Here is a 16,577-nt window from a genome sequence, read left to right as displayed (position 1 = left end):
TAGTTAATCTGTTGTCAGACTATTAACGAATACAATTTATACAATTCTAAAGGGAGCTTAGATCAATAGGTAAAGTTTCATCAAAGTTTCATGAGAACTGCGAAAAGTATTTTTGAGTTATTGTCAGAAAACTGGGGAATCCCCCTTTTTTATGAATAAAACCCCGTAACTTGGAAACGTGAAATCTAAAATTTATAAAAATCAAAAGGGAGCGCATGTCAATAGATATAAACAATTCACCAAAGTTTTATGCAAATTGGTTAAAGCGTTTTTGAGTTAATGTCCGACATGACATGTTCACGACGGACGACAGAAGGGCAGACGGACAACGGTTTATCATAATACGTCCCGTATACGGTCGTATAAAAATTCAGCAATTCTTCCATTTATAAGAACCGTTTAAGTGACGCCACAGAAATTCAAACTTGATCTGTGTTTTGTAGAAATACGCATTGTGTATATGTTTCATAACATTTGGTTGAGGTAAACTAAAGTTGGAGAACGGAAACGAAAAATCAGCAATTCTTTCATTTTTAAAGGGGTATAAATCTAGAACGGTTAAAGTGACGCCACCGAAATGCACCCGTGAACTGTGTTTTGTGGTAATGAGCATTGTGTATAAATATGTTATCTATTAAGGATGTATTCTTCTGACTTTTCAGTCTCGTTCAGTCTCGTTGAAATCTCATTCTTGAATTATTTCCAAAACATGTGAAACAAGTGAAAAATATCAATGATTTTTTAAAATTTTATAGTCAAACATAACTCTGTGAAAAAATTGTTTATTTACAATGAATGGTTTTTGAGTAATCCAGTTTTCAAATTTTACGACCAATCAATCCTGTATTTTTAGCCAAAATTTTGAGAAAATGGGTGAGGGGTACAAAAAATTATTTTACAAGAACCATGTACATCCCATATCATTTTTGTCTTTTCAAATTTCTAAGATATTTATTTTTTCAATCAGTTATAACAAAAATGTTGAAATAATATGAATTTTGTTCTTAAAACTGAGAAAAATCACAAAAATACAAAATTGACAGCATAATAAATTTTACACAGAATATGATAAAACTTTCTTATATTAACACCTACCTATAATTCTTTTCAGTAAAATTTATTCAGATTGGTCCACTTCATCTTTATAGAAAGTATGAAAAAAGATTAATTGTGGAACTGTTATTTTTTTCACGATAATAGCCCAAAAATAGGTAAAAATCAATGAAAAATGGGAATATCATCAAAATTGGGCATTTTTAAAGGGCCGTAGCAAAAAAAGAAGTGCACCACCATATGATTTTTTCTCCCCCAATTATTTTGTTACAGTCTTATAAACCCAAAAATCAGGTTAAGAAAAAAAGTTTAATTCTAGAAATTTTTGGCTCCTCAGAGTCTGAGGTGTACATCCTTAAATACATTTTTTGTGAAAACAGCCTCTACTCGTACATTTTCGTTTTGTCAAGGAGAAGTAGGGAAAAGAGGAAACTACTTCATAAAATGCAAGTTTGCCTCTTTGGAATTCACTTAGTAACCGAACGATAGGTCAATAACTCCTGAGAAACCGGAAGCACTACATTGGCGTGTTCTAAATACTGGACCAGGCCGGAAAGCAATGATCAAAACCCGCAATTTACAAAGTTGAACAGTGATGACCAGGAATCCGTAACTATTCAACTTATTTCGTAATAGCGTAGTTTTATCACAAAATCGGAAAAATGCGGAAAAATCGTAATGGTTGGCATCTATGAATTATGTCTCCGACTTCATGAGTTTGAAAATGCCTTTGGTATCTTTCACCTATGTATTACCTGAAATCGATCATTTGCAAATAAATTGATTTGTTTTTTTTCGTTTTTGACATCTTTTGTTTTTAAGGTGAATAAGAATATAACACATCGTTGACTGCTGTACTCCTATTTTTTGATATTTTTACCTATTATGTCTGTTTGTTTTGTTCACACATTATTGTCAATATAATGGAATTTTATTCGTATGTCATACAAGTGAGAGTTTTAGCTAGCTATAAAGCCAGATTTAAATCACCATTTTCTACATAGGGAAATGCATGTACCAAGTAAGAATATACAACAGTTGTTTTCCATTCGTTTTAAGTGTTTGAACTTTGGATTTTTCCATTTGATAAGGAACTTGTTATTTTACATTTTACTCTATAGTTATATGAACGATTTCGCTGCTTTTTTGTGATAGGTTGGCCTGTTAAGTTTAACGTGTTGATGTTGCTTTGATATTTTGGCCAATAAATTAGAAAAAGAACATTTTTTTTATTTTCTTTTTACTTAAGCATGATAAGAACTCATCAAAAATTCATACAGATATAAACAAGTAGAAGACACTACTTAAACACAAATAGTGCTAAAATAACAAAATGAAAAACAACAAAAACACAATGGTATCATGACATGTTAAATTTGTCAATCTTAATTTTTCAAGATATGTATAAAGTCACTAAATCTGGCTAAGGATTTTATTTACACGTTTAGAATGATTGAATACAAGAAGAAATATATTATCTATGAAATTATTATTATGGGATTATTAAAACTGTTGCAACACCTTTTTCTGACAATATTATAGAATATATAAACATTCACATGTTCCCACAGTACCAATAAAAATAGCTGATAAATGAATAAACGAATAAGTTGAAAAAAAATAATAACTATACAACTATTGATATTGGTGATGAAATGAAAAATTACATTTTGTAGAACTGCCAATGAATAATGCCATTTTGAATTTACATACTCGACTTCTCTTTAATAAAAAAACAGACGTGCAACATAGAAAAACAACTCATAAAAGATTCAAGGTTTATCATTGTGTACGCCATTGTGTGTTTCATTTACAAAAAAAATCATCAGTGACACTCGATTGAAAAGGTTAAAAGGCAAAATCATCAGTGACACTCGATTATAAGGTTAAAAGGCAAACTCATCAGTGACACCCGATTAAAAAGGTTAAAAGGCAAAATCATCAGTGACACTCGATTAAAAAGGTTAAAAGGCAAAATCTTCAGTGACACTCGATTAAAAAAGTTAAAAGGCAAAATCATCATTGATACTCGATTAAAAAGGTTGAAAGGCAAAATCATCAGTGACACTCGATTAAAAGGTTAACAGGCAAAATCATCAGTGACACTTGATTAAAAAGGTTAAAAGGCAAACTCATTAGTGACACCCGATTAAAAAGGTTAAAAGGCAAAATCATCAGTGACACTCGATTAAAAAGGTTAAAAGGGAAAATCTTCAGTGACCCTCGATTAGAAAAGTTAAAAGGCAAAATCATCATTGATACTCGATTAAAAAGGTTAAAAGACTAAATCATCAGTGACACTCGATTAAAAGGTTAAAAGGCAAAATCATCAGTGACACTCGATTATAAGGTTAAAAGGCAAACTCATCAGTGACACCCGATTAAAAAGGTTAAAAGGCAAAATCATCAGTGACACTCGATTAAAAAGGTTAAAAGGCAAAATCTTCAGTGACACTCGATTAAAAAAGTTAAAAGGCAAAATCATCATTGATACTCGATTAAAAAGGTTGAAAGGCAAAATCATCAGTGACACTCGATTAAAAAGGTTAAAAGGCAAAATCAGGCACACATTTTATAATATTTAGGTAAAATACCAAGAAACACATGGTGAATAGCCTGACTTTGTACAGGTCTAACATATCTAGTATCATATGCTTGGAGTTGCGTCTACGAACCTTTTTGACACTTGATATTATTTCAAACACTTTCAAATATCTAAAACTATAATATAAGCAAACGGTTAGCACTATTTTTTTTTGGATTTAAAATCCTGTTTTCTGATAAATGAAAGATAAGTTCATTTGAAAAAAGAGATGCATTATGTCAAAAACATTATTCATGGAATATCATGTCATGTAGCAACAACTATATTTACAAAATAAATCGGTGCATTTTATATTTATGAAGATACATTTTTATTAACAAGTTAACATTGAAAAGTAGTTGTTTGGTAAACACCATATACAACACACCACTGTCAATTTTTTTTAGAAACAACTCAAGGACAAGATCCGGCCTCCGAATTAGTTATTTCATATGTGTATACTTTATTATTCATTAGACTTAAAATTCAGACCCAAAAGGTAGAATTTAACACTTTTAAGATTGACATAGGTTGATATTTTCCTGACATCTAAATAATGTTATTTACTTTATACAAAGGTCATTTTAAAGTTAATTGATTTCTAAGAGCAGCTGATTAACACACGTGCACACTTCTGGCATAACAAATTATAAATCGGGTACACGTAACAAGTTTTTTTTACAATAATACAGACTTATTCAAATACACTGAAGTTATTTCATTGGCCAAAATATGTCATGACTCTTGCACATTATCTTTTAAAGAATGAACACTTGTGAAGACGATTTGTGCATGTTTTAGTTTTTTTCTTGTCATGCCAATCATACATGAAATACGTTTAATATATAAGAATGTTATCACTAGTACACTATGATTATTTTACTTTGATTATTTAAGCGACCAAATAATTGAGAATTGGCAATACCTCCTTCTATTGATTGATTTGTCCTAGCTGCCTTTAACTTGTCGTGTATAGTTTTTTTCTAAAAGAAATTGCATTTATTTTATTTATAGCACTTGTGAAGGATTGCCATATCTTTCATTGTTACAGCTGTGTTTTCTATTTGATCTGCTAGATTTGTATAAACTGGGTCTTTTCGTAGTGCTACGAGAAATTCACTAAATCCATGTACATTTTTACGTAAAAGCGTTTCCATTAACATCCTGTTCTTTTCCTGTGGGGTTTTACCAGATTCTATCTTTGTCCCATCATCTACCGACATTACCTCTTTCGTTATTAGATGATCTACTATGCACTCATGTTGTATATCAGTGATAACCTTGAGGTAATTCTTCTGCAGACAAATTTTATACAACGGAACAGTCCAGTCTGATAATCCTACAAAATATAAGGAGTTTTGCTTTTAAAAATGCTATTTTTCTTTTATTATGAACGACATACAAGTTATTTTGTCGAGGCCGCAACTTTTGTAGCAAAAGCGAGACATAACGAACCCACCTTTTATCGTCTGAATCGTCGTCGGCAGCGTCCAAAAGTATTCATTGTGTGGTTAAAATGTTTGAAATTAAAATAACTTTCTTAAACTATCCTGGAGTTCTACCCAACTCAGTTGTAAAAAAAAACCTGCCTATCCATATTTTATTTATAAACTGACTAGGTTCTTTACTCCCATTTAACATCACATTCACTCTGTGGTGAAAATTTTGAATACTGTCTTAAATTATCATGGATGTCTACCACATTTGGACGGATGCTTGTGTATGATCATAATAATAATCCAGAAGTCTTTTTATTAAATCTTGTTTATTCGTATTTTACTTAAAAATGAACTTAGTTTTTTCTGTAAGTTAAAATTGAATTCACTCTGTTGTTAAAGGTTACAAATTTTAATAACTTTCTTAAACATGTTAAACTAAAATGTATCCTGGATTTGTATCACACTTGGGCATAGGCTTGTTTATGACCAAAAGCTAGTATGTAGAAGGAAATTTTGTAAAAATGTATTCCTTGTTTTTGGTATATTACTTATAAATGGATTAAGTTTCTCTTTCAGTAAACATTACATACAGTCTGCAGTTAAATTTTTCAATATATTTATTAGATTTATAAACCATCGTGAAGTTTTACCAAACTTGGACAGAAGCTTCTTACAATTAAAACATAATATCTAGAGGAACATTTTTAATAATGTTTTCCCCATTTTTGATAAGCCTGCGACTTTTGTACTATATTCTACTGTTTAAGTTGCATCAATTATTTTGAACAAAATTTTATAACTGCATCTTCTAACTATATACATTTTTATTGATGAATTAAGGGATAAGTCATCAAGCAATGTAAAAGTTATCTTCTTTAGCATGTGTTCAATACATACATTTATGTTTCAACACTTTTCTAAATCTATAGATTTGATTACAGACTGTATTCATTTTTTCACTAGCATAATTTGTTCATACATTTCGAACGTTTTATTTAATTAGCTTTTAAATCTATGATGTGCATTCTTTTACCAAGGTGAAAACTCATACAACAGCAAATTGAAGTAAGCGAAAAACTGGGTTCCGTGAACCCTTATAATTTGTTTTAAATTGACAATTAAATATGTCTTACAATTTAAGACTCAAGAATGAATCGAATGTGTACATAGAATGTAATAATGATAAATTCAAAATTGTAAATTTGATTGTTTCTGTATTCATTAAAAACGTCCAAAAGTCTGAAAAGATCATTTTAGTCCAGATAAACATGAGTAATACTTTCTCAAAACGTATGCTTCATATCTTATATCTTTCTTTACAAATGAGGACATATATTAAATTTGTATAATATTTACTCGACATATTCTTAACATTCTAAATACGGTCTTAAAAAGTCCTGACAAATTTTTCAACAGGTTATCGGCATTCTTTAATTTCTCATTATGGTTTGACATATTCTGAACATTTTGGATTGTGTCTTGAACTTACTTGACGTTTCTGAGTTTTACAAAACATCACCAGTATACCTCATTTTTCTTTTTTTTTTTCTTAAGAGAATATACTGTAATTTCAAGTTATCCTTATTACAACAAAAACGAAATTGGGCAAATGCATATTTCAAGGTATGTAAATATTTTTATTAATACAAATACGAATATGAAAATGTTAACAAATACAAATGTTAGTATTTGTTAACGTTTTCATACTCTTATTATAACCAATTCGAATGTGGGATTTTATAGTATTATAAATGTTGATTTATAAATGTCATCAATACGTGTTAAGGTAACACGATACCGAATGACGTTACGCCATGAGTTATCGTTCCTGACGTTATCGAATAACGTTCACAGCCAATGCAGCGTGGTTTGTGTGACACTTTTAACGGTAACTTTTCCTAGATGCAGCATGCCGAGAGTTTTGATGCAATACGTAGCGATTATTTGACATAGATTGTTTTATCGTTTTCCGGCAACCATTCTGCTCATTCGGTTATCTTTAAAAAGTATTACTTTACTTGTTTCTTTGACATTTAAGTATCTGCACGCTTTATCAATGAATGTTCTTGTGCATAACAGACACAGTTTAATCACTTTATTTTTATTCTTGGTATAGATATAGGAAGATGTGGTGTGAGAGCCAATGAGACAACTCTCCAACAATTTATGAATTAAAAGTAAATCTTGGTTTATTTTTGCAATAGGTCCTTATTCAAGATTCACGCCTTATCCCCATGAAATTTTGTTTTAAAAGTAGAAATATAATTTAAAGAAGCTTAGGGTGATGTGCGAAAAAAACGAGGGATTTTACAACTATCAATTCGTTTTAAAATGGAGTCATCAAAAACACCGCTCGGACAAAATTGAAATTTATTTGGAAGAAAATACGGATATAACAGGGGGAAGCATTATACAAGCAGACGTTGAAAATCATACAGAAAATAGTTTGGTTGTATGGAATGTAAAAAAATGGTTATTTAGCAGAATAACTTTCAAAGTTTCCTGTGTTCCATGTGTAAACAAAACAGTCTTTGAAATTCGTTGGTCTGTACCTGAGACTACTATAACACACATATATAGTCTCAGTCTGTACAGAGTACATTTGATATAGTTTTGGAAATATTTTAGAATACAGTGCCAGCTTTGTAATCATATAAACCAGGTCTACTTACGACGGACAGCAACACCGGAATGAAGCATTAGAAAGTTAACGCATGCTGTGAAATACATGGGCACTTGATTCGGCAGAAATAAAATAACAAAATTCAGGTTCCGTTACAGTCTGAGTAAAGCCATCACCGAGTATTCACTTGCGTCTACAAACGCAAGTTGGTAGTTGAGGCTGGCTTTAGTCAGACCGGTTCCATCTTTCCTGATTCCGTTATAATATTTTTCTCGAAATTTACATGCAAACAACTGACTTTTTATTATTCAAACGGCAAGAGACTGTAAAAAAGCTAGATCTTGAGATCATTTAGATTTCATATTCGTGTTATTTTACGCTTGCATGGGTATTCGAGTTGGGTTTTTTTTAGTTTTTAGTTTAAAATAATGTACATGTTCAAGTTGGGAGACAAAACAACTGAAAGAAAATTAACACAGTTACCTTTTAGGGCTTTGAGGGACATATTGCTCATAAACTAGGCGTCGGAAAAGGCTCGGAAAGTTTATTCTTAAAATTAGTTTTTAGAACAAGTATACAAGTATATATATAATAATTAAAATTGACAACAACACTTCAAAAGATCTGCAATTTTATTATCTATGTCTACATGTTTCGCCTGCAAGGCAGGCTTCATCAGGACAATTTTTATACAGAAATTGAGCCCCTGAAGTACTGATGAAGCCTGCCTTGCAGGCGAAACATGTAGACATAGATAATAAAATTGCAGATCTTTTGAAGTGTTGTTGTCAATTTTAATTATTATTTAAGGATTGCATTCATTTGCATGATTTGACAACCCGGCATACCAAGGTATCCACTTCAGGGACTCTACCAAAACGATTTCACAGGCGTTGGTTCACCTCGCGGAATTTAAAGTATATATATAGATATAGGAAGATGTGGTGTGAGTGCCAATAAGACAACTCTCCATCCAAATAACAATTCAAAAAGTAAACCATTATAGGTTAAAGTACGGCCTTCAACACGGAGCCTTGGCTCACACCGAACAACAAGCTATAAAGGGCCCCAAAATTACTAGTGTAAAACCATTCAAACGGGAAAACCAACGGTCTAATCTATATAAACAAAACGAGAAACGAGAAACACGTATATATTACTTAAACAAACGAAAACTACTGTACATAAGATTCCTGACTTAGGACATGTATAGCGTCAGTTAAAGTTTTCCCGACCATCATCGCGAAAGCCCGTCTCTATTGCAATACCTGCCTATTAAATTTATTATTAACTTGTTCTCGTCCTGAACATGCATGCAATATTTTCCACTGGACGTTAACCAACCAATAATCAAAACAATCAATCCTACAATTTACACCTGTCACTTGGAACTTTAGTTGTTAAAATCTAAATCATTGCCTCTATTTTTTTCAAAGAAAACGACAAAGTTTAAACGCAGACCGCGAGGAAGAAAAGTTACACAAAACGTAATTATCTACGTTACCGTTTGATCATTGTGGAAGTGGGGTAACATGAGACTTTATTTGTAAAAGTGCAAGGACAAAAAAAAATGTGTACATGTTATTTGTACAAAAATTTGCTGATAGAATGATAAATGGAGATATGCGATATGCAATTCATATGATAGCAACAGCTGGACATTAATGAAACAACATCAACACCAAAGACATCAAGAAAATCGTGACTAACGCTAATTGAAATAGTATCTTTCCACTTCTTATTTATAGTTTTTTAAACGTTGGAAAATTTTGAGTATGTAGTATAACTGTCACAGTAACATTTCAGTCTCTTGGAAAATATTCCAAAATATGCATTGTCACCAAATTACTTATAGAGCACGTATCATCATACTGTTTAACATTTGTCCGTTCGACCGTTAATCCCGCACTTAGTATATATAGGATTAATTCGGATATTTTTTTAGGACTAGTACAGTCGTTTTGCGTCAGCTTTAAAACTATGTACCTGGTGTTACCTTGTACTACTCATATATTAGGTGCGCATATCGTAAGGATTTTTTTTTGTTTCATGACAGGTTGCTGGATTAGACATTTTGATAAAATACAAAGGCACACAGAAAACAGACTCTGGCTTACATCTGATATAGGTTTAATTTCAAGCTGGAACTTTTTGCAGTTGATTTACTTATATAAAGAATGCAAATCAAGATTTGTTATGTTAATGATTTTTCACAAATGACAGAATGTTGAAATTTGTATAATTTTGCATACAGTTTGCTAACCCGAATAATTCAGTCCCTCCTCGTAGTCGAGCTTACTTAATGTAGTAAGCGGAATATAACGACTAAATTATTCGGGTTAACAGTTTGCAAGGTTTGTCTGACTTGCTGAGCAAACAAGTAACACAGTTACACCACACAGAGTACACTATACTACATGTATTGTATGTACCTAGTCAATAATATGACCGCTGTTGATTTCGTCATTTGATAAGGGATTTTTTTCGTTTTGAATTTTTCTTGGAGTTTTGTTATTTTATTTTTTTGGAATGTGTATTTTATCAGGATCATTATTTTCCTCATAATTTTCACAAATAACAGAATGTTAAAACCTTTTTTGACTGGTGCATCAAACGTGTCTTTTATAAACAACTGTTTTCAAAATTGTATTGTATCGTCCGGAACATGCATGAACTATTTGCCACTGAACGTTAAACATCCATCAAACCGAGCAATTAAAAACTGCTAAATGAATCAAATTTTTTAAAATACTATATTTGTGCATCACGGGATGCATTGATGATACCGCCATTGTCTAATATGATGGAGTTAAAAATTAGTATTTCGAATGAATCTCACGTGTAATGTTTCATTAAATTTCCACGTCAACTTAACAAAAATCTGAGGGTATTTTTCATGGTTTTAATCAAATTTTAGAACAAAGCTATTATTTAAACAATTTCATTTCAAATATTTACGTGAATTATACGTGTACAAAATTCCGGTGATTAATGCATTTATACACAAGTTTCAAGTATATATGCTCGTTTGATGTGAAAATCAGAAGAGATGAATATTAATTCATTTGAGTGAAATTCCATGTGCAGGCCGAAATAAAATTACATTAGATTCAGTAGAATTTTATATTGCATTACTAGGAACTTTACGACAGTCGACATGGGAAATGAAAATAAAATATACTCATTCAGATCCCGACACATATTTTTTTCTCCATTTCTCTGAGAAGGAATAACGTTATATTCTGTACACCATAACGTCACACGTTTTTGGTCAAATTCTAGGCCTATCGATCAACTTTGAAGCCATTTATTTCAAAAACAAGGATGGTGACATATGATTTTCTATACGTGTATGGATTCAGTATGCAAACCTGGATATTATGTTAGTTTTTTGTTTTTCTCCGTATATAAGAAAATAGCCATCCATTCGAAAATCTAGAAAGCTAAGCCGAAAAAGAGGCATTTCCCCTATATACCTAAGTAAATTTGTCGCCAAAATTGGCGTTTTCCTATGAAAATTACAAAAAAACAAAAATGGTGACCCCCTTTTTTTTATTACATATTCCGATGTAACTCGATTCAAAGTACACGTATTCCAAAAATTTCGGAAATCGGGAGATATGCCATTCGGTATCGTGTTACCTTAAATGACTCACATGAATCATACTATAGATATATTTCATTTGTCATGGATAATATTCAATGTTTACAGGGTACATAAATAATTATTGTACCAAACTGTTTACTTAGCATAATAGAAATGAGTATAACACAGCACAAGTTATATGTCAATATCCAGTTCTCTGACAAAATGTGTACTGTCCAGACAGTGTTGAAACATATTGAGACCGGACCGTCAAGAATGTGTCAATATATATTAGAAACTGTCAAGAATGTGTTGACACATATTCAGACATGATTAATAATGTTAAGAACATGTCAAGAATAATCGATTCAAATTAAAGAAGGTCGAGAATAGGTCGAGACTATCAAGACACTTTTCACTTAGCCGTATTTGGCACAACTTTTTGGAATTTTGGGTCCTCAATGCTCTTTGTACTTGTTTGGCTTTATAACTATTTTGATCTGAGCGTCACTGATGAGTCTTACGTAGACGAAAGGTGCCTCTGGAGTATTAAATTATAATCCTGTTATCTTTGATAAATATTGAGTCGTTGAGAAATTTTTAAACAATGAAAATACTGACGGTTAAGTAAAATCAAGTAATGATATAGATAGTCGAGAGCATTATATAGAATATAGGTACTTATTTCAGACAAATTCAGACTTTGCACAAGTCATGTCTTCTGTGACTGTCCAAATACTAAATCCCTGAGATGTTTTTTGCTTGATTTTAGTATCTATTGCATGATTTTTTATTCTTAATAGTTTTTGGCTTTTAACTAGCTCTCAGTAGCTGCAAATACTCTCATATCTTCCTTGTGTTAAATTGACCGATTGATACAATTTGTTATGTTTTTTTATTTTTTTTAATGCTCACTTCCTTAGGCATGTAAGGATTATATCTTGTCTCTCCATTTTTTAAATATATCAGCTTTGATAAAGTTTGGTTAGACTATACATTTTCACTTCTGTGTTCGTACTATGAACATGATGAACAACCAAATTATCTATTTTATAAAACATATTTCCGTTTTCAATTTCAGTGCAAGTCAAGGCTCCCTGCTAAAGACTGTACCTTGACCTATAATGGTTTTTCTTCTACAAAATTTGACTTGGATGAAGAGTTGTATCATTGGCAGTCATACCGCATTTTCTTATATTGTCAAGGATTAGTGCTAAACATTTCAGACAAAAAGAGAATGTCAAGTAAAAATGTATGCAAATTCAGAAAAAAAAAATGGTCTTTTGGACTTTTGTAAAGATTGTGCATATATCATTATTTTGATTTTCATGAATGTTTCAAACATTTTACACCATTTAATTTCTCGTAAGAAATATTAATCATACAGATAAGCTAAACACTATATGGTTGATTACGGATCAATTTTTTTTAATTTATTTCTAATCTGAACACAATTTACAGTTGACTTATGTATTTGCAATATAAATATTATAACTTTATCTACCAGACACATATGACCTTTGGATACATTTTGCTTTTTTGATCTCAAAGCTTTTAAATATGTAGGTCGTATGCATACCTAGCTATCAAATGTTTGGGTTTAATTATTCGCGATAAAGACAAATACAGAAAATCACTTGGGATGCACAAAGTAAATAAAGTGATTTCCATTTAAGAGTACACAAAAGGGAATAGAAATCCGTCATTCTTATCTTGTTTTTTACTTCGAATTTTACACTAGCCCTATGGTTTCATCTACCTTTCTTTCAGATTGACCATACTTATTTATGAATATTTGACAAATACAGCCTTTATCATGTTTGTTGAACTGTTCACTTTCAGTTGTCTTGAAGGAAGAATCGAAACTGATTCCAAGAAAGACAAAACACAATATGACCAACAGAAATAAATTTAGAAAAAATCATAATTCGAAAAATAAACTGGCAAAGACATGCCTAAAACAGAAAAAAGACCAATGGACAATTAATAGTACAGAAAACACTGCATAGAACAATAAAGACTGAGCAACACGAACCCCACCAAAAACCCTGTGATCCAAGTAAGGTTAACCCCTTTCCTTTGTTTTGATTTAGCATTGGTTATCTACTTATTTAGAATTAAAGAAGTCCGGTATCTTTGATGAGCGTTCTAGGACGAAACCCAATTAGTAAACTTTGATCTCAGACATTATGAATTCAAAATGAGTGGGCATTTCTTGCTCAATTTAACTGACTATTTAAACATACAAAGTTGTAACACTATATGTAGTAAATATCATTGCGATGCATTCATTTTTCAGTCGAATCTTAACCACTTCGATTTATTATCCACAAAAGACTAAATGAATCTAACTACAATTACAGTAAATAATGTATCAACATTAAGTTGTAATACCCTATAGAGAATTTGATAGCATCTAGAACTATATACCCCGTTTCTCTAAGCATGAAAAAAATAATGAAAGATACATTTCAGTCTACAAAATCCTGAACAAAAAATGGAATATATGTAATTTGATACAGAATACAATCCTATCAACTAGCTATTTGTCTAGTGAAAGTCGTGTTATAAGTTGTAATAAATATAATAAAGGAGGAACGAATGGAGAATGTAATTGAGAGATAACAACAAATGGAACACATCTTTATAACTGATAGTTCATTGAAGTCAACCAAATTATAATGACGACCAACTAAATTTCAGAGAATTGCTAATGGTTTCAATGAAAAAAGAACACAAGAGTTTAAACATGTGTATAGAGTAAGAGTATAACAATACAGAGATTGGAAATAGTATGTTTGTGTTGTCAGTGAATATTCAAGTGCTAATAAGGGTAAACCTTGAACTTAATGGTTTTGTTTGAATTTTAAAACACTTGACACAAGTCAGACTTTTACAATATATGTTTTTGAATTTTCTTAATTGATATCCAATGTGTTGATCCCTAGATAGTTATAATTAGAAAGCTTTTGACATTTTTCGATGATAGAAAGACTTGTTTGCTGATACAAATGACCATTACTTATCATTTTTAAACTAGATGTCGAGAGGTAGAATGTAATGTGAGAAAATAGATATATGCATGGTTTCATAATACATCTAAATTATTTTTTTGTAATTAACCCTCTAGCCATACCTTCGTGTTCAAGAGCTACTAATGTTGTACTTGGACCCACTTCTTGTGAATCACATTTCAAATCATCAGCGATATCTGCATATCCATAATTACGTAATCCTTCAACAAACACACTGAAAGCAGGTTCTTTTCTTTCAATCACAATATCCAGCAATGCTTTGTTCTGATCATCTTGTCCAGCATGTTGTTCAATACGGCGTCTGTCGTCTACCGATATCACCAGATACGCAATCATATGATCTAAAATTTGGCTGATTTGTATTTCCTGTATGATTCTGTTAGCATTATTTCTGATCTTATCTGTAATAATAAAGATTCAATATTCAAAAGATCACAAGTGTATGACTGTTTCACGTATTGTATGCAATGTTAGAGTTAAGGATATAGATTCCTTTAAAGACGTTGTTTTGTATTGCAATGTGTAATGTCTAATGGATCATTTAATTATTTGTACGAGGAGGCTCTGGGCATGAAGGGCAGATGCTTGGAGCTTTTCAAGTAAGATCCTCTTAGCACTTTATATTAGGGATGTCAACTCGGTGAATATTACTTATCGAGTACTCATTGGATTTACCAAGCGGTACTCGAGTAATCACTCGGTAAAATATTTACAAAATGAAAACACAAAAGTATTCCAATTTTATGTATTGTTAATCGTTGTCTTATGAACGTAAAACCCTGAACATAATCACCTAGTACTAGATAATAGTCCAAGGAATATTATACCATAATCAATAGCTCATTTACTACATACTAATTATGTAAACTAGCAATAATCTAACGAAGTACTTGATTAATATCTGTCATATCTAGAAAAATTATTACTAAAACAACAGTATTTGGGACCGTAAAAATCACACTAAACAATTAACAAAGGGGTGATAGTTAGAACTTGCTGATGTCTTTAATCATTATGAGGGTCGACTCAGAATGCATTCAATTTGTTTGTATCTAACAGTATTATATTTACAACTTTTTCTGGGACGAGGCAATTTTTAGACTTTGTTAGGTAACTAATAGTCCTGGTGTTAAACATATAGTCTCTGACGGTATAGAGGTGGGGGAATGACTTAGATTAGGGTGCTACCATTTGATTTGTATGGAAAAGGGGGGGGGGGGCTAGGATAACATTTGAAAGGCAGGACAGGAATTTGGTGTAAAAAAGCAAGGATGAGCAACATCACAAAAAAGGCAGGATGGCAATTTATGTAAAGAAAAATCATTATACATGTTATAAACTAATAAAAAAAAAGACAGAACCAAATAGTTAAAAATAAAAAGGCAGGACCGAGATTACAAAAGAAAAAAATGCAGGCCAAAATGTTTCATCCTAGCCCCCATAAAAATAAAATGGTAGCTCCCTTAGCAAAGGTTTAATGTTTGGAAAAGTGCTCTGTTCGGTAGAATTTAGAATGACATTTGAACGTAAACAATTGAATTATATTTTAATTTTCATTAATTTACCGGGAGGTGCGCTCAATATATTGTTTTGTTTATTTAAACTTTGTTTAAAGAAAGCAACAACATTCTTACAGGAGACCGATTAGTCAAGTATCAGTTTGGTATTCGATACTCAGTACTACCGAGCGATACTCGAGTACTAGAGTACTCGTTGAAATCCCTAGTGTATATATAAGTAATTATCATGCTTAAGCTAAACAAACACCCGTGTGACCATCTGATTTGCATGAAATTTTACAAAACTAGTCATAATATAGAATAGATAAGAAATTCATGAATAGTACTGTGTAATGGTAGAAAAGAAATGTCAAGTCTTGAGATAAATTAGATGCTATTTACATTTTCTTATTTATATATATATATATGATAATAATTCTTTTTGATAAAAAAAAAATATAAAATTTTATAATAATTAGATTAATTTAGTGTGAAATATATAATATGAGACATACAAATCATCAAGAAACAAACAATGGAACTTTTTTTTAAAAAACCAACCAATATAGAAACGATGGCTACTTTGGAAAAGTTGTAATTGTAAAGACTCGAGCACCATCGTTTTCTCCTATTAGTCTTTGTTAAATTAGCATTTTTCAAAAACAAAAAATAATTGCAGAATGTTTTTTTTTTGTTATTTATGTAAAGTATTACTTGGCATTTGTAAAGTAACATATAACTTAACACTAAAATGCATA

General features: G+C 31.2%; 1 protein-coding gene across 1 annotated transcript; it reads right to left on the bottom strand.

Annotated features, from left to right (window-relative positions):
• Positions 1-2,379: 2,379 nt before the first annotated feature.
• LOC134719169 (uncharacterized) lies at positions 2,380-14,720 on the bottom strand. The gene is made up of 2 exons (XM_063582144.1): positions 14,422-14,720; positions 2,380-4,976 (listed from the first exon to the last, which is right to left on the bottom strand). Exons 1-2 carry the CDS (start codon positions 14,654-14,656, stop codon positions 4,642-4,644), a joined length of 570 nt encoding a protein of 189 aa, XP_063438214.1. The 5' UTR covers positions 14,657-14,720; the 3' UTR covers positions 2,380-4,641.
• Positions 14,721-16,577: the final 1,857 nt, after the last annotated feature.

The sequence above is a fragment of the Mytilus trossulus genome, chromosome 5 (genome assembly GCF_036588685.1).
Source record: "Mytilus trossulus isolate FHL-02 chromosome 5, PNRI_Mtr1.1.1.hap1, whole genome shotgun sequence".
Classification (NCBI taxonomy): domain Eukaryota; kingdom Metazoa; phylum Mollusca; class Bivalvia; order Mytilida; family Mytilidae; genus Mytilus; species Mytilus trossulus.
This window is presented reverse-complemented; position numbering and strand designations above follow the sequence as displayed.

What these genes read in the sequence shown, in the direction of transcription:
- LOC134719169 (XM_063582144.1), bottom strand. Translation starts at nt 14,656, where the DNA reads ATGATTGCGTATCTGGTGATATCGGTAGACGACAGACGCCGTATTGAA. An exon ending in AGTAGCTCTTGAACACGAAG is followed by an intron (nt 4,977 to 14,421) that starts GTATGGCTAGAG and finishes TATATTTTGTAG; the next exon opens with GATTATCAGACTGGACTGTT.